Source organism: Pavona decussata, unplaced genomic scaffold (genome assembly GCF_977016875.1).
Source record: "Pavona decussata unplaced genomic scaffold, jaPavDecu1.1 SCAFFOLD_110, whole genome shotgun sequence".
Lineage (NCBI taxonomy): Eukaryota > Metazoa > Cnidaria > Anthozoa > Scleractinia > Agariciidae > Pavona > Pavona decussata.
In genome coordinates, this window is record NW_028145524.1 from 1034027 (window position 1) to 1058170 (window position 24144).

At 37.5% G+C, this 24144-nt stretch overlaps 1 protein-coding gene and 2 long non-coding RNA genes across 5 annotated transcripts in view; 1 reads left to right on the plus strand and 2 right to left on the minus strand.

The window, feature by feature from the left end:
• The window catches only part of LOC146470853 (uncharacterized), an 80312-nt gene that overhangs the window by 19120 nt on the left and 37048 nt on the right, over positions 1-24144 (plus strand). The gene's annotated exons all lie outside the window — the stretch shown is intronic.
• The window catches only part of LOC146470854 (fibroblast growth factor receptor 4-like), a 154105-nt gene that overhangs the window by 18017 nt on the left and 111944 nt on the right, over positions 1-24144 (minus strand). Inside the window, exons 5-12 of one of the 3 annotated variants that reach the window (XM_085121532.1) lie at positions 21904-22158; positions 21273-21542; positions 12540-12857; positions 11326-11607; positions 9725-9985; positions 8616-8912; positions 6302-6604; positions 5853-5882 (exon numbers count right to left, since the gene is read on the minus strand). The exons of 1 other annotated variant lie outside the window; for it this stretch is intronic. In XM_085121532.1, the coding sequence (XP_084977658.1) occupies positions 5853-5882; positions 6302-6604; positions 8616-8912; positions 9725-9985; positions 11326-11607; positions 12540-12857; positions 21273-21542; positions 21904-22158 (2016 nt within the window). The remainder of the gene's footprint in view (positions 1-5852; positions 5883-6301; positions 6605-8615; positions 8913-9724; positions 9986-11325; positions 11608-12539; positions 12858-21272; positions 21543-21903; positions 22159-24144) is intronic. One more of the 3 variants, XM_085121533.1, reaches the window with a different exon arrangement.
• On the minus strand, positions 18771-20866 carry LOC146470855 (uncharacterized). Its single transcript, XR_014866953.1, has 2 exons — positions 20389-20866; positions 18771-19475 (listed from the first exon to the last, which is right to left on the minus strand). It is a non-coding gene; the product is annotated as an uncharacterized LOC146470855 (long non-coding RNA).

The following is a 24144-nucleotide window of genomic DNA, read 5'->3' on the forward strand; positions in this document are numbered from 1 at the left end:
AATGATTTTATTTTTTTTAATTTTATAACAAAGACTCGTGAGCAGCACAGCGGAAGACTTCTTGTAGTTGTATACTTTTTGTTAATTTTCGACGCGTTTCGTCTCTATCGGAGACTTCTTCAGGGAAATTTATCACAACCGCGGCTTTGATTGATGCAAAGTGTCTAGTTTTTCCCCAGCAACGTGATTTTGATTGGTGCAAAGTTCCAAGTTTCGCTCAGCAACGTGGTTTTCATTGGTACGAAGTGTCTAGTTTTTCCCCAGCAACGCGGTTTTGATTGGTACGAAGCGAAGTTCTATGATTCGCCCAGCAACGCGGTTTTGATTGATGCAGCTATTTTATATGGAACTGACACAGAGTTATCTTTTATTCATGCGCTACCCTTGACTTGATAACTGTGTGTTTATTTAAGGAAATTGATGCACAGATATATATGCCTTTAATTACATTGTTTACAAAAGCGTTTTATCAGTGTTTACACAAGAATTTAGCCTTGTCGTGAGGCTGTGCGACCAGAAAACGAACCCGAAAAAAATTGGTCAGTGTTGATATTTTTGAGTCTTTCGGACCGACCAAAAAAGAGATTCGCTCTAGTGCGGTTTGTTTACCCAACTTTGTCATCGAATCGGCTTACGTGCAACCATCGGCACTTTTCGAGTCTTCTTCGGACTTTCCGGCAGTTCACAGTAGCTTCCTGGTATCAGCCTTTTTGGTAAGCACTCAGCTCTGTAATTCTGTAATTTTATCTTGGCTTCACTTCATTTAGGTCATTTTAGAATATTTCGGATTTATTTTAGATCATTTTAGGTCATTTTAGATAATTGTAGATTCATTTTAGGTCATTTTAGATCATTTTAGGTCCTTGTTTTAGTAACTACGCCCTAAATAGACAAGGAGGTTTAATGTACTCTTAAAAATCAAAACATACTGTACATGTACTTTAATTAATAACTTTTCAAGGTTAATTCCCTGTCAGCTCATGCCACTTGGGAACGTAGGTGAAACATCACTGTCATTAATTCCACGTGCCTATTCTATGAGCAATTCCAACCGACAGCCTCAAGAATCAACCAAATGTGCTATGCACAGTGTGTATACATGCATGTATGGTTATTGGTAGCAAAATGTATTATGTCTCCAGTACTCGATTATGAAAGTTTAAAACTCAGGACACCTTTGTGAGTCAGTACCGTTGCAAAATTGGGGCAATGTCATTTGCACCTGCGTACTACGACCAATGAAATTTTCTACTTCAAAGTCAATGCTTAAGCTTGATGTGGCATCCTGGCTCCAGTTGTTCAAAGAGTGGATAAATTTGTCAAGCGGATAAGTCGCTATCCAGCTGATGAAATTTACTCCAACTAATACACATGTATTTTATCCGCTGGATAGCGATCCGGGCCGGGGGGGGGGGGGGGGGGCACTCTAGATTTCAAGAGACGGGGATGATCGAATGGGGGCAAAAATCAAAACACAAAAAAATCCCTAGGGTTTCCAACAAAACCAAAAAAAAATCCCTGGACCAAAAAAATAACCCCCAAAAAATTCCATGTCGGATTTCCTAGCCTTAAAAATTTCCAGAAAGCATTAAATGATATACGGTAACACGAAAAATAAAAACATTAGAAATTGAATGTTTGTGTTTGTTTATTCATCATACCATCTGAAGTTATCTTTTCTGCATCTGGTGGTCATTCTAACAACACTCGAGACACCCAAGTTGCCCAATAATAAAACAACAGCAAAACAAGTTTGGTTGTACTTTATTCGCAGAACTACGCAGTCGGGATATTGGGGCACTACCACAAATCTTTAGATTGTCTTGAGTACCCCAAAAAATCTCTACTTAAATCAAGCCACCCAAAAAAATACTTGCCAATTTTCCTTACCCCCAAAAATCCCGTAATCAAAATTTTCAAACCCAAAAAATCCTTTGATCATCCCCGTCACTTGAAATCAGGCGTACCCCCCCCCCCCCCCCCTCCCCTTCCCTTCCGCCCCCTGGAGGTAACGACTTATCCGCTGGATAAAATTACTTACTCCTTGAACAACTGGGGCCTGAAGAATAAAGCTTCTTTTCGGGAAAAAAATTATACATCGTTATGTACATATAATTTAATTCCCATCAAGATCGATCGAGCTTGTAATACTGAGACCGACCAGAAGAAAAGAGACCCGTAAATCTATAGAAATCGCTCGCCAAATTGAAAACATAATTTATCCTACTACCTTTATCACAAATCAAATGAAACTGTAAGAGTGAAGTAAGGAGGAAATGGGCTTTTAGCTAAAATAAAAATTTTTCTGGGGAAACTTAATTGTGCTCTGTGGGAGAGCGCTCAAAATCTGACAAAATCGCAAAATCAAACCGAGATTGCGTGACGCATGGTGACAAATATTGCAAACGTACGTATTTTGGGAAACATGCAGACCTTTAATTCAGACCTAACCGGATGGAAATACATTAATGGCCTTGTTATTGTTGCTGATTTTTATAATTCATCATTTTGTTTGATAACTAAAATGTTTAACAGCATATTTGTTTCATTCAAGCTTTCCCTCGCTCCCTCCCCAATTTTCACGTAGCCAGTAATGCACATATTTGTCTCTTTACTTGGATGATTACGAGTTAAAAAAAAAAACCGAATGCCGATGATCACACATTATAGAAAGCTGGCAAAACAGAGACTAATTCTCTAGTTTTTGCTTAATTTTAGACACGGAAATAATTATTTTGCTGACTCTTGAAATTAACTATTTGAGCGTGTTGTTATACTGATAGCCAATTATGAACGAGTTCCACGCAAAAGTTATGGAATTTTTCCCACCCAACTTTTTTACTTAGAGTAACGCGCTTTATAAAGCTAGCTAGTTTTCTTGTATTGTGCAGCACTAACCGATAGCAGCATTCACATCCGATATATATGACTCCTACAACATTTGTAAGCTAGTCATTAAAGGACCCTAGTCAGCCTCCGCCATTTTTGATGCCATCGAAATCATTGATATTGCGTGGTGAAGTGAAATCTTACTGCTTTACTGTAAGTTATGTTCCTGGAAATATGTTTCATTATCTTTAGTAGTTTCACAGTGATTTCGTTCATTTCCACATGCTCCGAATAAAATATAATAGCCAAACTCTCGCATATAAACAAAAACAAAGGTGTGGCTGACTAGGGACCTTTAATGACTCCATCCTTAGCTCACTTTCAGTGTTACAGTCAACCCATGTCACGCGTGAACAGAATTTCCAAGAATGAAATGAACATTCGAATTTCTCTTTGTAATGTCCGACATGTGAATGGAATGTTGGACATTTCTCTGGAAATCGTTCCGAAAAAGACGCATTAACTTAAAAAAAAATGTTCAAAATACTTGGGAAACAATTGTTATTCTTGAAATATTCAATTTTGCAATGCAAAGAAAAATTCATAGCTTTAAACCGTCAGTAAGGTAGGGAAATTTATACGGGAACTCTGAAATCTCGTTGGCGATTTTTTAAAAACTGAGATGTAAATTTCAAAACTCCGTTCAAATTTCAAAAATATCGTTCACGCGTGACCTGGGTTGACTGTAATGTTACGGAACATCTGTGAAGCCTTCGGACTTGACACATCAGAAGTTAAAGTCAAACGGAAAAAGCCATTCGTGGACATGATTTCAAACCTGGTGCAGGGCTGCAGTTGTCAAGCCAGCAAGTGCTCGAAATGAAAACAGTACATGTTGTTAATCTTTAGGGCACGAAAACACGAGCCGTTTTATTTATTTATTTATTTATTTACTTACTTATTTATTTATTTATTTATTTATTTATTTATTTATTTATTTATTCACCACGACATACATTCATAGAAAGTTACAGTGAATAATAGACTAGGATCTTACATACGTTTTGTTGTAAATGTGAAGGTTCATTTAGCAGTATTTTTTTATTGTATATATGCCACTTAGATGTATGACTCCCTGACGCGGAAAGAACTTGAAGGCCGGAGTTTTATGAAATACAGTGTTCTAAAAGAGTACCCGTCCTTCGAGTACCCGCCTCCTACCAGGAATCGCTCCCCTTTCACAAAAATATTTCAAGTAATCGCCTCTCTCGAATGATCGCCCTCACCCCACCCCTCTCGGCATCTCCTTTTTTTATCCAGCAAAACTGATCAGTGACGATTCAAGCTCTGACGCCAAGGATATTGACATTGAAAATTAATCAAGAAGCCAAATTTAAAACACTTTAAAAGCCTATTTTCGGTTTATTTGATGCGATTATTTCCTGATGGGTTTAATAATGAAACAAAATATGTAGAACACAAATTCTAGAGAGCAATATTTGAAATAATCGTCTCCCTCGTATAATCGCCTTCGCTCGAATAATTGTCCTCTTTTGGTGTGGAAAAAATCGCCTCAGCTTTGTTCGAGGAAATACGGCGTTTATATACAAGTAACAGAAATTTTGTTGCCAATCAAAGCTGTCACAAGTAGGCAATAATAGAATTTATTGTCATGATCAGATCTCATGCTAAATAAGACGAGTGAGTTTGTAGTTCTCACAACCGAATAGAATAAAGACAAATTATCTCACACGCAACAAACAAATAGGTATACTTCGAAAGGAAACTATAGTTAAAACATTGAGGGGTCCGAGACAAGACGCGATGCCATAACTTTTTTTTGTCCTGGGAGTTATGAATTTGTTTACACAAAGTACGAACAAAGTGTCATATAATACGGGAAAAACATTACATTCTCAAAAGAGAATGCTGTTGTTTTATGAACAGCGTTAATATCGAGTTCGGGCTTAAATATCCGTAGAACACAATTGTAACCTCTGTCACGATCTGTCACGCAATCTCTTATTTGCCTGTATTTCAGTGGTTTTTAGCGCTCTGTTATAGACAACGATTTAATTTCCCCAGAACAAACGTTACATCAATTAAGAGTCCATTTCTTCCTACCTTTACTGTTGAAATTTCATCCCATTCGTGATAAAGGTAGCGTGGTAAATAATCTTTTAAATTTAGCTCGTCCTTTCCATAAAGTAACAGTGGGATTCTCTCGATGTCATGTTTTTTTCAAACTTCATAAAAATAATAAAATCAAATCGGGAAGAGATGTAGAATAAGATGATAATAAGTGGATGTCTTCTTGCTCTACAGTTAAGGCGAGCGGCTTGCTTAAAAACCTTTAAATTTTCAAGTCGAAATTTCTCGTGACTAGCACCGAAATTTATTATAGTCATTTTCTGCCAAAACAAAAAGTTTTTTGACAAATTAATTACATTGCAATAAGTAACTCAGTGTGGACTACTGATAACAAAAGTTTGAGCGATTTTGAGTTTTTACACTTTTGCCGCTATTTTCCGATTTTGTTTGATTCTTGCGGGCATTCGCTCTTAAGCAGTTGAATGGCCAGCGGTATTCTCGTGCGTTTTATGCAATGCATGCGCCTCACTGTGCTAAGCATTTGTGGCGTCTTTGTTATATTGTGTAGCCTGTGAGCTTACTCGCAGGCTATATATTATGTTTTGTAGGGCTTTTCTTTCCCTCCCACCTCTCCCTGTTGCTTTTGCTTTTATCTTTTTATAGGGTTAGGGTTAGTTCTATGTCTTATTTACTTACTAATTTTTCCACTGAACTTCTAGTCTCAGTGTGACGGGTGTTAGGGCAGGGTTACTGGCAGGGCTCGTGGTTGGGTTGCGGGTAGGGCAGGGTTATGGGGTGTTCTACCGACCTGGGTTTGGGTTGGCGGTAACAACCCCCTGGCTCCTGGGCACCCAAACTCGTTTCCTAAATAGGCGTTAGCCATCAGAAAACCCCTATAAGTCAAATTAAATTTTATTTGAAAAGAGACTTACCGGTTCCTCTGTCTGGTGCCACTGCTGAGTCTGAAACATTAAACAAAATTCAACTATTTACAACTTATAGTGGCTAAAGAGTTTGAAAAATAACCAACTCAGATGCTCCTATTTTACATGAAACCTGTACAGCTGTAAGTGCAAATTACAGGGAAATTATGACCTAAAGTAAAATGGATATCTTTTGTTATCTACGACTATCTAAGAGTGCGTTGTTTTGGGATGATCCAGATCAGGATCAATGATCCAAGATCACTCGGATCATGGTGCATCAAAGGAACCAAGGAATCCTTGCCCAGAGTGGATTCCTCGGTTCCTTTGCACCATGATCTGAGTGATGTTGGATCATTGATCCTGATCTGGATCATCCCAAAGGAATGCACCCTTGATCAATTTTTACTAGAGTAACAAAAAGGCAATAAAAAATCAGCATAAAATGCAGTTATTACCTTTTGTCATTACTTGCGCCAGAGGTGACGCTGCACCTTTCCCTCTCTCATTGGTTGCGTGTAATTTAAAGTCATACTCTGTATTAGGGCTCAATTTTTGCACAGTGTGCATACTGTTGGGAGGATTTCCGACAAATTCTTCATTGAAATCTCCACCACCCCCTTTCTTGCTGTAAAGTATTGAGAACCGTTGGGGAAAACCTCCATTGTATCCAGGAGTCCAGCTAACATTCACACCGACTGTTTTTGCACCAGGTACCTGAAAAGGCACCAGTCTGACATCTTCTGGAGCATCCGGTGCACCTGTGGAAGAGAATATTTCATGGTATTGACTTTTCAAACCCCATCTTCAACATGCCCATTCTCCTGACTCTTCACCCTCACATAATTATCAACATACAGCTGTAGCCGTGTCACAAAAAAAATTGATAACTGATATAATTAATTTCATTGGTAACAAACATGTATACATCTACAACCCAAAACTGGTTGCAGTACTTCGCAAGATGGCTTGAGTAGTAGGCAACTGGTAGTATAGACACCTAGTATTAATTTTTGAGATATACTATTAATTTTTGGTGTGAAACAGGTGGGTGACAGATATTTTGTTGAAGATGGCAAAATCACTGGATTTGATTGGCTTAGCGGTCATGGTATATTTAACAATAATTCTTTGAGCGCACGTTGGATATGAGATGGTAAATAGCCAACGAGGGGCGAAGCGCCGAGTTGGCTATAACCAATCTCATATCCAACAAGCGCGAATGGAATTATAGTTTTATTAAATTCTACGCATTTGGATATTGCTGTTGAAGTTCACTAAATTTTATTTAAAGTAAAAATTTCTTTCAAATTAAAACGATCGGTTGTTGACGCAACGTCCGACCAAAGCGACAACGTAATGATCACATGACGTGCGTAGCTCTTTGCGAGCAGAGTTGAATGAAAAATCGAAAGCGAAGCAAATGACACAGCCGGACATCTCAAATTACAGAAACAATCAAGTGTACGAGATACAACCTTTCTGAGACAAGCATTCAAGTGCTTTTGAAGTTCCAGCTCATCGAGAAGCGTAATAGTTGTGCACATTTGAGCAACTGTTTTGTTCTGTGGTACTGAGCGAAGGAAGGGATCAAGGACGGTTTCCTTTATGCTGAATTGAATTACTCGCAGACGTTTTAAAACACTTAAGGCAAGTTTAAGTGTGCTAGGTACAACCTCACTGAGACAAGAATTCAGTGCAAGTTTTTAAGCTTCAAGCTTATCGAGAAGCGTAAAGGCTGTGCACATTTGTGCAAATGTTTTGCTGAGTGGTGCCAAGCGAAGGAAACGAACATATTTATGGCCGTCGCTGGTACGGATTTCATAGATCAACTTTTGTAACTGAAGTCCTCGTGAATGCGTAGAGACATAAAGGCAAGCATTGAGCTCTTCTTAAGAAATTTCTTCTATCGGTTTTAACCTCTTACCACCAGACACCAGTGTTATTGTTGTTGTTGTTATGTGATCTAAATCGAAAAATCGTGCAATTTTTCTGATTTTAAAGGAAACTTCAAAGATACGTACCACTAAATGGTGTCATTCCGAATTTTGTGGCTTGTTATTGTTGTAATATTGAGATGCCATTATCTGGCATTTCTTTCTTTTCTCTTTTGTTTCTTCCTCCATTTTTCTGAAGAAATTTTCGCTTCCCGCCGAAAAAAAATTAGCTTAGCGACACCTGGAGCTTTCGATTTTCCTATAAGTCAAACTACGGTATATGAGCTGATAACCGGGATTTAGTGAACCAATCAGAATGTGAGAAATGCATTATCCGAGGCTAAAAGTTTAATAATTAACAATTATTCCACGAGCGCGCGTTGGATATGGGATGATAGATAGCCAACGAGGCGCGTAGCGCCGAGTTGGCTATAATCGTCTCATATTCAATAAGCGCTAGTGGAATAATTGTTTTATTAAAGAAAATCAAGAAATATTGCTAGATCTTGCTGATTTCGCTGTGCAAGAACAGCCAGAAGACAATTTAATGGTTACTATTTCTTGGCCATGGTATAATGGCTCATATACCATGGCCGCTAAGCCAATCAAATCCCTCGAAATGCATTATACAATGCTTTAGTTTTTTAATAATAGCCATTATACAATGGCCATTATACCATTAAATTGTTTTCTGGGTTTTTTTTGCAAAGCGAAATCAGCAAGATCTAGAAAATACTTTTTTTTTTATTTAACAAAACAATTATTTCACTTGCGCTTGTTCGATAGGAGATGATTGCTACGCTCTCTCAACGCGCGCTCGTTGTTATTTACGTACCTCTTTCTCGTATTCTGTATTTCTGAGAATTGCTGCCTAGAAGATTCACAGCCACACAGTACAATTCTTCATTAACAGTAGTAACCACCACTGTCATTACAATTGATCTGCTTTGTTTCAAGATGCTTTTAACTTTGCCGTCATTTATTGTGTTAAGTTCATTTCCATCAAGATTTCTTTTCCAAGATAAAAAAGCTAATGGTTTGGCACTAACAATGCACGTTAATACCACCTCCTCGTCTTTTGCACCAGGTAGGTTAGTAGCCATAGGGCTTGATGTAGTTATAGTTGGACGAGCTGCGACAAACAATAAAATATTAATTGGTTACATTACATGGGAACTTATAGTCAATCCACGTCACGCGCGACAGGTCTTTTTGAAATTTGAACAGAGTTTTGAAATTTATTTGTTAGTTTTGAGCATCGCCAAAGATATTTCAGAGTTCCTGTAGAAATTTCATTAGTTTATTGACAGTATAAAGCTACGAATTTTTCTTAACATTACAGCATTAAGTATTTTAAGAATAACAATAAATAATTGCTTCCCACGTATTTTGAATCTCATTATTTTTTTTCAGTTTATGTGTCTTTTTCGGAATGATTTCCAGACAAATGTTAAACATTCCATTCAAATGCCGGACATTACAAAGAGGAATTTGAAAGTTAATGTCATTCTCAGAAATACTGGTCAAGCATGATGAGGATTGAATGTAATTCTTGTAAGCGGCAACTATAATTATTGTTCTCACGTACATTGAGACTAATCAATGTGAAAGTGTCTGCATGGAAATATAACTGTTTGCCCTGAAAGAGGACTAAAATGATATTTCCTTTTAAAAACCCTAGATCAAGTAATATTTCCAAAGACTTTCCAGGACACAGTCTCGTTTACCTAGGATTTTCTGATCGGCAGCTTTAATATTGTACAATACAGTCAAACTGGGTGTCCATTTTGTTGTTGTTTTTCACAGTTCACAGTAGAGCAACTTTGACTTGACAATGTGGTCATTAAGCACAGGATTTTTGTTTTCGTTTTTAACCCAAGTTTTACAAAATGTAGAAAATTATATTTACTCAAACAAAGACCTGACTAACAACTTTAGACGTACTTTGAATATTAAGTATGACTTCTCTTGAATCGCTTCCAAGCTCGTTCTTTGCCCGACAAGTGTATTTTCCATCATCACTACTACTTGTGTTGGCAATTGTAAAATGCTGTCCTTGTCCAACAAACTTTTCATTGCCTGCCAGTCCCTTCACCCAAATGATCGTGGGTCGTGGAACACCTCCAGCCCGGCACACCATGGATACACCGTCGGTTTCATTGACCGTGTATGAATCTTGAGGGAAGTAGGTAATTTTGGGCGCATCTTCAAAAAGAAATAAAAGGTTCTGTGTTGGTCACCTCACACAAACACTTAAGCTTGTTTTTTACTAGTAACGCAAACACAAGCGTAAGAGCTTAACGTCAAGTGAAAACGAATGCCACACAAGCACAAGAAAAGGAAAAATATTGATCCTAGTGCTTGTGCCTGTGTTTAGGTTGTTTTCACGGTTCATGAAATAAACACTCTTATGCTTGTGGCGCTAGTGAAAGCCAGGCTTCAGTGCACCCAATCCTGGACAATAATCAGGGTATTTTTTACTGGCTGAGATACACTTTACATAGGAGGAAAATGTTCTTCTCACACACAAATGGTCTGGGTACAGTCTCTATAATTTATCCGACATAATCGGACTTTTCCACTCACCCACCTTGGATTTTAGTACGTTTACACTTTAACACTCAAATTCCTTTCAGAATACAGAGTGGGTATTATGCCTGAAACATAGAACTTCGGTCCATAAGATTATATTTTGCAATGTAAATCTCTAATTTGATGTATCACCTACAATATGTACCTCTATCTAAAAGTGACTTATGGGTGGTTTTTCTTCTCTGTTTAAAGAAAATCAACCAGCCACACATCGGGCCGACTTGTTTTGTTTTTGTGTCTTGATTTTTAGTAATTATAAAAAGTTAAATCACCAAATCCAGACCTTTAGGCCAGAAAATCAACAGAACTTTGCATTTCTTAAGGTGATAACCCATCACAAAGCCAACTCAACTGACAGTACTGGTAGAATGTATTAATTTTTAGAAATAAGGATCCTAAGGCCAAATCATCACCACACTCAAAAAGTCAAAAAGTATCTTTAGTTACTAATAAATTAAAACATAAATTTGTAAACGTTTTCTACAAGAATATTGAAATACATGTAATTTCTTGTAAAAAAATGTGTTAAATTAAATCGAGAAAGCAGTTTCCTCAAGTTCATGCTAGCGAAATGTAATCAAATGCTAATGATACATACATGTTTGGAATCAGATTTCAAGAGTCAAGATCGATGTGACTGACGATGATTACAATAATTAACAATTATTGGTATTGCAATAATTATTATTGCAATACCAATAATGTTGCTGCTGATTATGAGGGTGCCGATTATGACATTGATGAGGACAATGAGGGTGGTGATATGGGTACAAAGTGACTTTGTTAAATCCATTGACACTGTCATCACAATTTTTAACGTTTTTCATCACCATCATCGTTTCGTAAGGCAGCGTGAACGACCTAAAGCATACATGTACCATTCTTGTATTCCTAAATAATCAGGAAGAACCGCTTGTTTAATTACCATGCAAGTTTGGCAACCAATTACTTACGCTTAATCAATAGTTGTGCACTTGCAGGTGGTCCATCTCCAAATGAATTCGTTCCAATACATGAATACCACCCTGCATCCAACTGAGAAACTACTCGTTTTATTAATGTTGAAGATGTGCATTCACTGCAACTTTCTCCTGGAATGTCGACACCATTGAACTGCCACTTTTGCGCTTTGGTTGGTGGATTGCCAATTGTTTTACAAGAGAACGTAGCTGTTGCCCCCTCTCCCAGGGTGAGATTTTGAGGATGATCAGCGGGAAATTGAACGACTGGTCGATCTGAGAAGAAAAAGGCAAAGTATAGTTGAGAAGTAAAGATTGAGAGAAATAAGAGTGAAGGGGCAAGGGGGAGCTTTAGGACAGTGCCTCTTCTTGCTACATCACAACTGCACACACGTTCTGCGAATCTCAGGTCCAAGAACCTGTAGTTTATAAAGGGAAATGCCTAGTAATTCAAAGAGACCTGTACAGTACGCAGAAAAATCAGATCCTTCATGTAAAAAGGCCTGTTGAAATCCAAAACCTCGGGGTAACCACACATTCATTTTTTTTTAGAGATAATTAACCTTTAATTAATATTTGGCTAGGATCTTCTTTTCCATGTTCATAAACTACCCAAAATCTGCTGTATTAGGGGTCACCTTCCAAAAGAACTGAAGGAAAATGAATAGTGTGAAAGAAAAGAAAGCGTATGAAAGAAAATAAAAGGAAGAAAAAGCAAAGGAAAGGAAAGGAAAGGAAACCAAGCGGTGAAAGTAGAAATGAGTGCAGTACATCGGAAGAAAGTGCATGGAAAGAATAGGAAAGGATATAAGAAAGACATAGAAGGCAGAAAAAGTAAAAGAAAAGACAGGAAACTAAAGAATAAAAAATAAAGATAAGTAAATGTCCAACATCAGCAAAAAAAAAAAAAACAAGAAAAGGTAAAAGAATAAAGGGAAAGGGCCTTGTTTAGCACAAATACTTAATAAAGTGCTAGAGTAAAGGAAAGAGAAAGGAATGAAATGTAACTAACAAAATGGGAGGGAAAGGAAAGGAAAGGAAACAAGGAAAAGGAACAAAAGGAAGGAAAAGACAAGAAAGTAAAACAAACAAGGATATGGGGGAAATACACCACCTTGTTGCCTCCTTTATTATACTTATCAGCTGCTGTATGCACTATCACACATTAAACGAAACTGTGGACTAGCAAACAAGTGATTTGTACTTACATCTGACTTCAAGTTCTGTATTTTGTCTCACTTGTCCAGCCTCATTGTGTGCAACACAGGAAAAATTTCCATACTGCCTCCAAGTGATTTTAGCTATGTCAAGATAACTAAAGGTCTTGAACAGCTTAGAGCCTTGGATTGTTTGAAATGATCCTGAGATAGTGTAGGTTGGACTGATGGTCAGATTCTTTCCATTTAACACCCACTGAATTTTGGCTGCTGGTTTGGCTTCAGCGACACATGAGTAGCTCACAGATGAATTTTCTTCCTTGACCTGCCTGGTTGTTGGTAAGGTTTGACCAGAAAATATTGGAGGTACTGTAAAAGCAAGGAATTGCACGTGCTTAGACTGTTGCATAAAAGAAAACTGAATAAATAAAACTAAATCAAATAAGTTTTCATTCGATGTAGTTAACAACGAAATAATTTGACACTTTTTCAATATAATAACATTCAGTTTTTCGTGCACATATAACCAATTTCACCCTAAATAGCGTAGTTACTAAAACAAGGAATGACCTAAAATGATCTAAAATGACCTAAAATGATCTAAAATTAATCTAAAATGACCTAAGATGATCTAAAATGATCAAAAATGATTTTATTTTTTTTAATTTTATAACAAAGACTCGTGAGCAGCACAGCGGAAGACTTCTTGTAGTTGTATACTTTTTGTTAATTTTCGACGCGTTTCGTCTCTATCGGAGACTTCTTCAGGGAAATTTATCACAACCGCGGCTTTGATTGATGCAAAGTGTCTAGTTTTTCCCCAGCAACGTGATTTTGATTGGTGCAAAGTTCCAAGTTTCGCTCAGCAACGTGGTTTTCATTGGTACGAAGTGTCTAGTTTTTCCCCAGCAACGCGGTTTTGATTGGTACGAAGCGAAGTTCTATGATTCGCCCAGCAACGCGGTTTTGATTGATGCAGCTATTTTATATGGAACTGACACAGAGTTATCTTTTATTCATGCGCTACCCTTGACTTGATAACTGTGTGTTTATTTAAGGAAATTGATGCACAGATATATATGCCTTTAATTACATTGTTTACAAAAGCGTTTTATCAGTGTTTACACAAGAATTTAGCCTTGTCGTGAGGCTGTGCGACCAGAAAACGAACCCGAAAAAAATTGGTCAGTGTTGATATTTTTGAGTCTTTCGGACCGACCAAAAAAGAGATTCGCTCTAGTGCGGTTTGTTTACCCAACTTTGTCATCGAATCGGCTTACGTGCAACCATCGGCACTTTTCGAGTCTTCTTCGGACTTTCCGGCAGTTCACAGTAGCTTCCTGGTATCAGCCTTTTTGGTAAGCACTCAGCTCTGTAATTCTGTAATTTTATCTTGGCTTCACTTCATTTAGGTCATTTTAGAATATTTCGGATTTATTTTAGATCATTTTAGGTCATTTTAGATAATTGTAGATTCATTTTAGGTCATTTTAGATCATTTTAGGTCCTTGTTTTAGTAACTACGCCCTAAATAGACAAGGAGGTTTAATGTACTCTTAAAAATCAAAACATACTGTACATGTACTTTAATTAATAACTTTTCAAGGTTAATTCCCTGTCAGCTCATGCCACTTGGGAACGTAGGTGAAACATCACTGTCATTAATTCCACGTGCCTATTCTATGAGCAATTCCAACCGACAGCCTCAAGAATCAACCAAATGTGCTATGCACAGTGTGTATACATGCATGTATGGTTATTGGTAGCAAAATGTATTATGTCTCCAGTACTCGATTATGAAAGTTTAAAACTCAGGACACCTTTGTGAGTCAGTACCGTTGCAAAATTGAGGCAATGTCATTTGCACCTGCGTACTACGACCAATGAAATTTTCTACTTCAAAGTCAATGTTTAAGCTTGATGTGGCATCCTGGCTCCAGTTGTTCAAAGAGTGGATAAATTTGTCAAGCGGATAAGTCGCTATCCAGCTGATGAAATTTACTCCAACTAATACACATGTATTTTATCCGCTGGATAGCGATCCGGGCCGGGGGGGGGGGGGGGGGCGGCACTCTGGATTTCAAGAGACGGGGATGATCGAATGGGGGCAAAAATCAAAACACAAAAAAATCCCTAGGGTTTCCAACAAAACCAAAAAAAAATCCCTGGACCAAAAAAATAACCCCCAAAAAATTCCATTCCGGATTTCCTAGCCTTAAAAATTTCCAGAAAGCATTAAATGATATACGGTAACACGAAAAATAAAAACATTAGAAATTGAATGTTTGTGTTTGTTTATTCATCATACCATCTGAAGTTATCTTTTCTGCATCTGGTGGTCATTCTAACAACACTCGAGACACCCAAGTTGCCCAATATTAAAACAACAGCAAAACAAGTTTGGTTGTACTTTATTCGCAGAACTACGCGGCCGGGATATGGGGGCACTACCACAAATCTTTAGATTGTCTTGAGTACCCCAAAAAATCTCTACTTAAATCAAGCCACCCAAAAAAATACTTGCCAATTTTCCTTACCCCCAAAAATCCCGTAATCAAAATTTTCAAACCCAAAAAATCTTTTGATCATCCCCGTCACTTGAAATCAGGCGTACCCCCCCCCCCCCTCCCCTTCCCTTCCGCCCCCTGGAGGTAACGACTTATCCGCTGGATAAAATTACTTACTCCTTGAACAACTGGGGCCTGAAGAATAAAGCTTCTTTTCGGGAAAAAAATTATACATCGTTATGTACATATACATGCATTTCAAAGTCTTTCAGAATTACATGTGTACAGAACATGTAAATTTGTTGCTTAATTATCTCTAACATATAATATTGCATGCACTTTTTATTGTCAGTTTTCATTTTGGATTCAAACAGACCTTGCTACTGTACCTTTCCTGCATACAGGTGTACAACTCAAGCAGTTTAATTCCTGGGTTTGAAGGCTATTCAGAAATTATGAACGATCCCCTATATCTTCCGTTTGTTTGCCTATACAGGCTGTAACAGGGTGAAATTTTCGCTGATGTAAAACTCAATGTTTTCTTTTGTCTTAATTATCGCATAAGTTTCATATGTGACACACCACGAGACCAAAATTACGTAAATCAGCGATACGGCGGCAAATTTTCTTTCTATATAGATAACTGAATTCGCGTTTCCGATGTCGATTTAAAATACATGTATTGAACATGTACTGGAATGAATGTCCTTAAGTTTTTGGATTGGAGTAATTAACAATCAAAGGTTGAATTTTGGACTAAGAAATTAATCTCGTACCCAGATCTCCCACGGTCAGGCGGAGGGGAGATCTGGTAAAGTTCGATTTGAGGCCCGGAATACGGGCCTGCCCATCATCCTTTGTCCACCGTGCTACTCGTAACTGTGATCATTCCTGGTGAGGTTTTCGCTTTCGAGGGTGCTCTTTCGAACGTTCTTCGGTCGAGAGGACATCAAAACTTGAAACTTAAGCCAAAACGAAAAAGGCAACAGGAGAGATTGCAATCAACAAGCGCGGTAAATCAATTTTTTACTAAGATTAGTTCCTACCCTTTGTGACCATCTAGACCATCTTTGTAATGAAAACTGTTCCAAGAACAAATCCATCGTAATTGTGCTTTCTCCACTCAAGATCAACGTGCTTATCGACGATCAATTGAAAAGACTTAAGTCAACCGGAGTAAGCTGTACCAGTTTTCGCCTTAGATGGTAACTGTATTGAAGAAACTGTAATTTACAGGCAGGGAAATGTCACATAATTTTTGTGCGCCCCAAGGTAAAGGTAGCAACAGACAGTGCAGAGAGTTTTTGTTGTCGAAGCTTTATCAGAAAAATTTTGTGGTCGTTGTTGTAGATGAGGCACAATAGAGTTACTAATTGTCATCTTGGTGTTAAATTTCGCATTGGAAAGTCAAATGGTTCATGTCATATTTTCATTTGCAAAGTTTCAGAAATTGTGGTCTACCAGTGATACGTAAAAATTATTTCTTCTCTTTGTAGTCTTTCAGCTGATTTGGTCACACAAATTCTCCTTCTTCCATAAGTTAATGGTTTAAATTTCCAAACCAAATGGATTGTGTAAATGCGGCAGGTTTCTTTTACAGGCCAAAGGACACAACTCAAGGTCACTGTAATAATATAATTTTATATGAACCAGCTAAACAGGGCCTCCTCATACCTACAACAACTGTCCACTCCTATAACACCAGAAATTCTGCCAAGCTTAATTTCCACCGACCACAAGTAAGAACTAACATAGGCAAATTTACTTTTAAGTACTCTGCTTCTGTCATATGGGAAACTGTCCCCATGGCATTGAAAAAAACAAAAACTTTTAACAGGTTTAAGAAACTTTATAAGGCCCACCTGATCTCTTGTCAATCAAATAATATATGTTCTGTTTAATGATCAAATATAATAGTATGTAACTATCTAATAATAATAATAGAGTTAAAAATAATAATAATAATAATAATAATAATAATAATAATAATAATAATTGTCTGCTTATATTTTGATCTTTGTTGTCGCTGCTGTTGCTGCTGATGATGTGTCGTCCTTTTCCTTTCTTTTTGTTTGTTGTTGTTGTTGTTTATTTGTTTGTATGTTGTTTTTTTGCTTTTTTTTTGTTCTTATTTATTTATTGTTTTGTTCTTCTTTTATTAAGCTTGTCCTGTTTAGATTTCTTGCTCGGTTCAGTATATCTCGAACATACCTTAATTTACACAAATGTAAATCTCTCTTGTACATCCTAGGCTCTACAAACATTTCCTACATTTTCTAATATCTCAATAAAGCTCAGTGTCATTTCTTTGTTTACTTAAAAGTAGGTGGTGGTCAGCTAGAAAGCCTTTGCTACTTTGACCACCACACACATTTTATAATTTGTACTGTATTTATTTTTATCTTGTAATCTTTTGTTGTAATACTTTTCTTTCTATGTTAATGTTGTGTAAATAGTGTGAAATAAATGAACCATGAACCATCCTAGCCCTAACACCATGCTACTGTCTTGGTTATATACCAGCAAACCAGAAAGACCTGTCCGTGTAAATGGTAGGCGCCCAATTATGTCCAACATTAAAATACCGAGTACACCCTTGCTGTTTTAAAGGGTTTTTTTTTTTCTCAAAAATGGAAGTTTGAATTTCTTTTGGGAAATGGAGGTACCACATCTGGATTTGGGATCTGAAGAATGTTTGGTTACTTGCAACATGTGAGCAAACAGAGCAAGTCCCTATGAGTTTCCCATTAGAGTTTTATTTGGTTTTATTTGGGCTCATAAAAGTAGCAAATGGCAGATAAATAGAAAACAAATAAAAAAAAAATATTTCCACTATTTGTTTTCCTGTGCATGTCTGTGTGTTCTAATGAACTGTCACCCATTTCTGCAGCAAAACAACAGCTTTCACAGTAAGCTGATCTTCAGTAACCATGAATTCCTAAGTATTCCTTAACTATGGCCTTCCATAGCCAGGAAACAACATTTAATCAAACTGTCAGACACAAACCCACTGCAGAGAAGTGGTGGGGAAAAGAAACTTTGAAAACAGTGTCTGTCTTGGATGAAAATTCCTTGTTGATGCCAATTCCTTGAGCAAAAAAAATTTTCTTGTATTGATATTTGCACCCATGTCAGGTCCTAACTTTTCTTAATATTAAGACCAGCAACACAAAATTATGTTCAAGAACTTTTCACACAAGTACACAAAAAATATCAGAACAGTGAACCTTGAACCTTTAAGCCCCAGTAGTGATCAGTATCAAAATTTCTCCTAATATTTATCAATACACAATCAAGGAGAGGTCATGAGATCACCAGTGGTGAAATTTCTTGATATTTCAACAACCTCCCTATAATGCTACTATGAAAAATGGACATGTAGAGACCAGTAAGGAGAAACTGTATGTTGACACTGAGGCTTAAAGGTTAAAAGCTAATAAATACAGAGCCATATTGTTGGTGATTATCGCAGCTTCTTTTATGCTTCGTCCTTCCACCACCCCATGCGTCAAAAAGGGCTTAGTTACTTGAGAATCCCTTTTTATTCAGCCTTCTCATTATCCATTTTCTGGTAATTATATTGTCTTATTCTAATGGAAAGAATAACAACATCCTAGTGAATGACTACAGTTTTTTCTTAATTAATTGCATCTTTGTTCAGGGGGCACAACTTCAGAGTACAGCAAACGAGGAACACTTTCCTCAGTATTCCCTACAGCGAAGATTGTTATCATGAACACAACAGCAACAGAAAAACAACCAAACTACAATCATACAAAGTTTGAATATGAAAGATTTATGGAGTACTACAAAGGCCCTCCTATCTTAACACAAAGTAATGTTGACCAGTTTGATTACATATTTTCGCCCATAGCAGATGAACTTATCACCACCAATGTCAAAAATTAAGCCTGTCAGCCTATTATTTACTCATCATTAGTACTGTGTGGATTTGGGGGTGCCTTTTTGGGTGGAAAGCTTGGGGATCACCAGTTCTACCTTACTCCCCAAATTCCTCAAAATGCACTTTTGGCTCAGTCTCATTCTCTACAGACTGACAATGAATATTATTTGCCACAATCTTTGGGAATGGGATTTGATTCTCATTGTGTTGGAAGGATAATAATTTATTCATTTTGGTCTTCCGCAAACCATGGACAGTTTTTTCCAAGAAAGTGGAAGAGATGGGAAGCCTGCTACATCAAAACTTTACTTTAACAACAATCATATTGGTGCAAATATTGAAGAAATGCAACCCATCATGACAGATTAGTGTAAATACCCCAGAAATCTGTGCAGGGGAAAATTTTTGCTTATAACCACTTTGGTTTTGGCTTTTGTGTAAGAAATGCAGCTGTTGTGATATCTGTTGTCCGAAATGACTGTCATTGCTCTTAATTATGTGTTGAGCTGTGTCCAGCTGTTTTAGCCCTTGAAGATATTCACATCACTGATAGGAACTTTAGGAACTTGCTTCTCCCTAGAAATCATGTGGAAGAAATTAAGGCAGAGTTAACAAGAAATAAAGGAGAAACTGAGGCCAGTGATAACTATTTGTATCAGAGAATGTGCTAAGGATTAACAATGGAAGTAGTAAATGAAGTGTGTTTAGTACTTCAAGGACTCCATACTAATGATAAAATAATGGAGAAATTCCCCTATCTTGAGGAAAAGAACAATGGCAAAAAGATTCTAAAAACTATAACTGATGTCAAATCCAAAGAGGCATGTCCTCCTTTTAAAACTACTTCTTTTCTAAAGCCTATCACAAGCATAGACCTGCAAAACATTAGGTGGTGCAGACATGTAAACCAATGTCCCCATTTTTATTTTAGAGGAAGGCTAGTTTTATATTTTGGATTCAAATTTTTTTTAACTCAGTAGGTGGGAGAGAGGGGATAAAATTAAACTAACTACACTTACATAAAGAGCCCTAATCGGTTCAGACAAGGTGTTCTCTGTTGTAGTACGGGTTTCATTACTATTATTTTGGCAGTCATAAGTCGGACATTTTTCATTTCTCTTAGCTGAGGGGTGGGAGGGATATTGATCTCACCAGCGGATGAATAATAATATTGTGTGGACACTCTATCAATTTCTCCAAAGTCCTATGAGAGATGTTGTATGGATCTTGAAGGAATAAGCACACTGGTCTGAAAGGACTAATATTATATTATGAAGTCTCTTACTCAAAGTCCAGTTCAATTTATAGAAGGAAAATAGTCTTTTAGCAGAAGACAAAAACTGAAAATATGCTAGCAAATGCGGCGCGCGTGTTCAGGAACTCAAGGTAAAGTATTTTGGGGAAATTAATTTGCGTTTACTAAATAAATAATCATTTTAAAAAAAATCATTTTTTGTCAAGAAATACCAAAAAAAAATATATGACCTACCTCCATTTTATCCCCAAAAGTAAGCAAGCTTATATCCATCGTGTTGGTAACTTGTGTAATTTGGCAAGACCGTTTGAACGTTACTGCAAACTCTTTTCGGCTAAAGTCGCTGTTGTCTTCCGAAAAAACAATTTCTCACTGTTCTCTCCCCACACAAAGGGCATGTATGTATTAAAACGTCGCATGACAATCTTAATCGGAGCGAAAACTTTTCCGTGTTTTTGTTTCTTCCCCGAACTGAGCGAAAACCAAACACAGAAGGAAAGAGCCAATCACAGAGCAGATTAGAATGAGGCATTCTTAATTCTGGTAACCAACCAGAAATGGCGTTGTATCGAACTTTACCAGATCTCACATTTCGACATTCCCGAAACGACGACTGAGATCGGGGTACGAGATTACTAAGAAATTACATGTACCTTTTTCCTGACAATTTTTAGACAAAACTGGATGATCATTCCAAACGTGAAAAAAAAAAAAAAAAAAGAAACGTTTTCGTTTGATATTTTCTCTTAAAACCGTCTCCAACCTGTCGCATCTTTGCTTTTTTCACTAAAACGGTCACGTGGCAGCTCACGTGACCTATAGCTCTACCTTTTATGCTTTTTATATACATGTTTTCAGATAACTTAGAAGCTTAGCAATGTCAAGGATGATGAGACCTTTTTTATCTGCCAAATTTCAGTTCAGTGTCATTCGATTTGTTAAAGTTATCTCGAATAAGCCATTTTTCTACTTAAAATCCCTTAACGCAGGCCTAAAACCGCTTGAGAATATAAAGTAGCCAGTCTACCAGGCTCACAGGGAAGCACCAACCTTGTGTTTCATGGTCTATTATATGTACAAGCTGTAGTCTTGAGTGTGGGCATTTATACGCTGCTAACCTTGCACAGTGATCTTAAGTACTTGTCTTGGTCCATTTCCTTCACTGTTATGTGGCACACAGGCATAAGAATCATACTCAGCACTGAGCCGTATGTTGGTGATCCTGTGCTTGTCTACACCAAAATTCTGTGTCACGTCGGTATCATTACGTTTTACGGTGTAGCTAGGAACAGGATAGCCATTCGCACTGCATGAAATAGTCACGGTTGTCCCTTGCACCACGTTGTTGTTTGGGGTTCCAGTCGTAAAAGTTGTAATGGTTGGTTTATCTGAAGGGAAAGAAATTAATATTTCTGTAATCCTTCTTCTCATTCTACTGAGGATTAAACTTGGAAAGGACCTGGATTTCTTTTGTTGTCTTGTGCTCTCGACAACCCAATTGGTTTCTTTAACTTACATGTTCTTACCAAGCCTAAAGCACCACGCGAAATATGGTGACTGTACTATTATTTATTCGGACACTTTCATGAGATCTTTCAAATATCTAAAACCCCAGAAGCTCCCAGAAAACTAAATTTTAAGCAAGTTTCCATAATGTCACAGGCTGTAGGGCGGTTCAAAACAGACACTTCAAAAAACATATCGTCATTCTAAAAAAATTTCACGCAAAAAAAATATTAATTTACTTACACAGTACGTTAACCACCTTTGTGGTGTCTTTGGTACCACGAAAGTTATTTGCAACACACGTGTAGTTGCCTGCGTCTTTCACCTCAACATTTGTTAACATAAAAGTGTTTTGTGTGGCTCCATTAAGAACATTGCCATTAAACTTCCAAGAGAAGCCTGGAGCTGGATATCCATCGGAGTGGCAAGTGAATTTTGTGCTCTGTCCCTCTTTCACTTCAGCTCTTTCGAGAATCACCGTGACATTCTGAGGGGCATCTGAAAGCAAAACTTTGATTTAATTTGTAAGTTAAAAATAAACTGAATCACACTAAGTTGAGGTGGAATGGAAGCAGAATTTTGGGACTGTAGCGTTCAAAATGACTGTGACATTATTTCGAAGTTAATATACAGTAGTGTCACAGACCCTATTCAAAAATAGCTGACATTTTAATATTCTTTAGTCTGCAGTCAAATTAGCCTCACCAGTCGTGTTCAAAGTGAAATATTCTTACGATTAAAGAACTCAAGAACAAGGCTGAGGGACAACTGAATGTTGACCAAAAGTTCAATCATAGGTGTATAATTTATTAGTTTCAAGATTCATCCAACACTTGTGCAGATGTGAAAACAGCAGGACACTAAATCCCTCAGTCGGCTGCACCCCTGACCCCCACCCCTCACTTGAACATTAAGAGTAAATTCCATCTATTATTTCAGACCCTTCCAGTTTACGTCAACGTCATAAAAAAAATATATATTAATAGCTTTACAATGAATAAAAGGATTCCAACAAACAGGATTCGTCAACTTCACGCTGGTAACAATGGGTTTTTGAGGGATACAGGACATGAAACAATTGCAAGATCAGAAACAAGACTCCAGGATGGAGAAATACACATGAGAGAAAACAGTTAGTTAACGTCAAACAATTATGACATCCTGGCAATGGGCACTTTTAAGTTGGATTCCATTTGCTTGTGGGTTTGTTGGATGGCACAAGATCGTCATACATTTTTGAACCAATGCCCAAGGATCGACCAGTACGTGTCACTGACCAAATATTTTCCTTCACTCATTTGTTTTTTCCAAATCTGTTGGTTCGTTAATCCATTTATTACACCCATTTTGAAATCACTGGTGATCCTGACAATCTGATTGGTTCTCAACAGTGCGATTTATCCATGAGTCACACCATTTTTTGCTCTAAAATGCATCCATTTTTAGCCCTTCAAAATGAATATGACATAATAACCAATCAAATTTCAAGGCTTAACTGCACCAGCCAATCAGATTGCAGAAAAATATCAGGCCAAGAAACAAAACAAAAAAAAGACATTTTGGGGGAAAATTTGCAATTTTTGTCCCTGAAATTCCCCTTTTCCAGAAAAAGCCAGGTTTCCTGAAGTGGATAAATAAATGTTTTCTTGACAAAAAAAAACTGTATGATCTCAAAATGGGCTAAACCATTGATCTACCAACCCATTTATCATTTATCCGTCCACATACATGTATTCAAGCAACCATACATTGTACTTACAGTAAATATACATGTACAGAATTTGGACCATTTGCCGCGATTCTGCCTCGGTCGAATCGCGGTTTTGACCTGCGGTTTCACCTGGGTAAAACCCCGTCTAACCGCAACAAAAACCCCCTAGTTTAGCCTAGGATTTTCCCGTTGACTCAAGCCGCGGTGAAGGGCAGGACACCGTTGGGTTTGAATAGGCTATTGTTTGCTTTGTTTTCAAGTTCTACGAGGACAATAAGCGAACTGTCGGGTTTAGGTGTGATAAATTTCACAGAAGCTCTCTCGCTCAGAGGGCAAATAATCAAAGCGCTCTGTGAGCGAACTCATGAATTGAACTGGTAAATGTAATGATATTTCGGATTATGCCAAGAGTTCTTTGCTCAACATGCAAAGCAATTCATTAAACCTCACTTGCGAAGCAACGCAAAGGTCAGTGAAAGGTCGAATGCTAATCGATGAAAGAAGAGAGCGCTTCCAGGTCTTTTCGAGGGAATTACAATAGGACTAGTCGGCATAAGTGAAAAGGCACTACCACTCCTGTTGTGGCTAAATAACAAACTGCAAGCGTATAGGATTCTCTTCCAAGAACCGCTGTAAATTAACTTGTTTTTCAGTCGTCACCGAGTTGTTACTAAATACACGTGAAGAAATGTGGTTGCCTAGCACACGGCATGACTAAAATCTTCTTGGTGTTTCCAGCGTGGCAGGTCATTTCTACGTCGAAGTGACAGCTT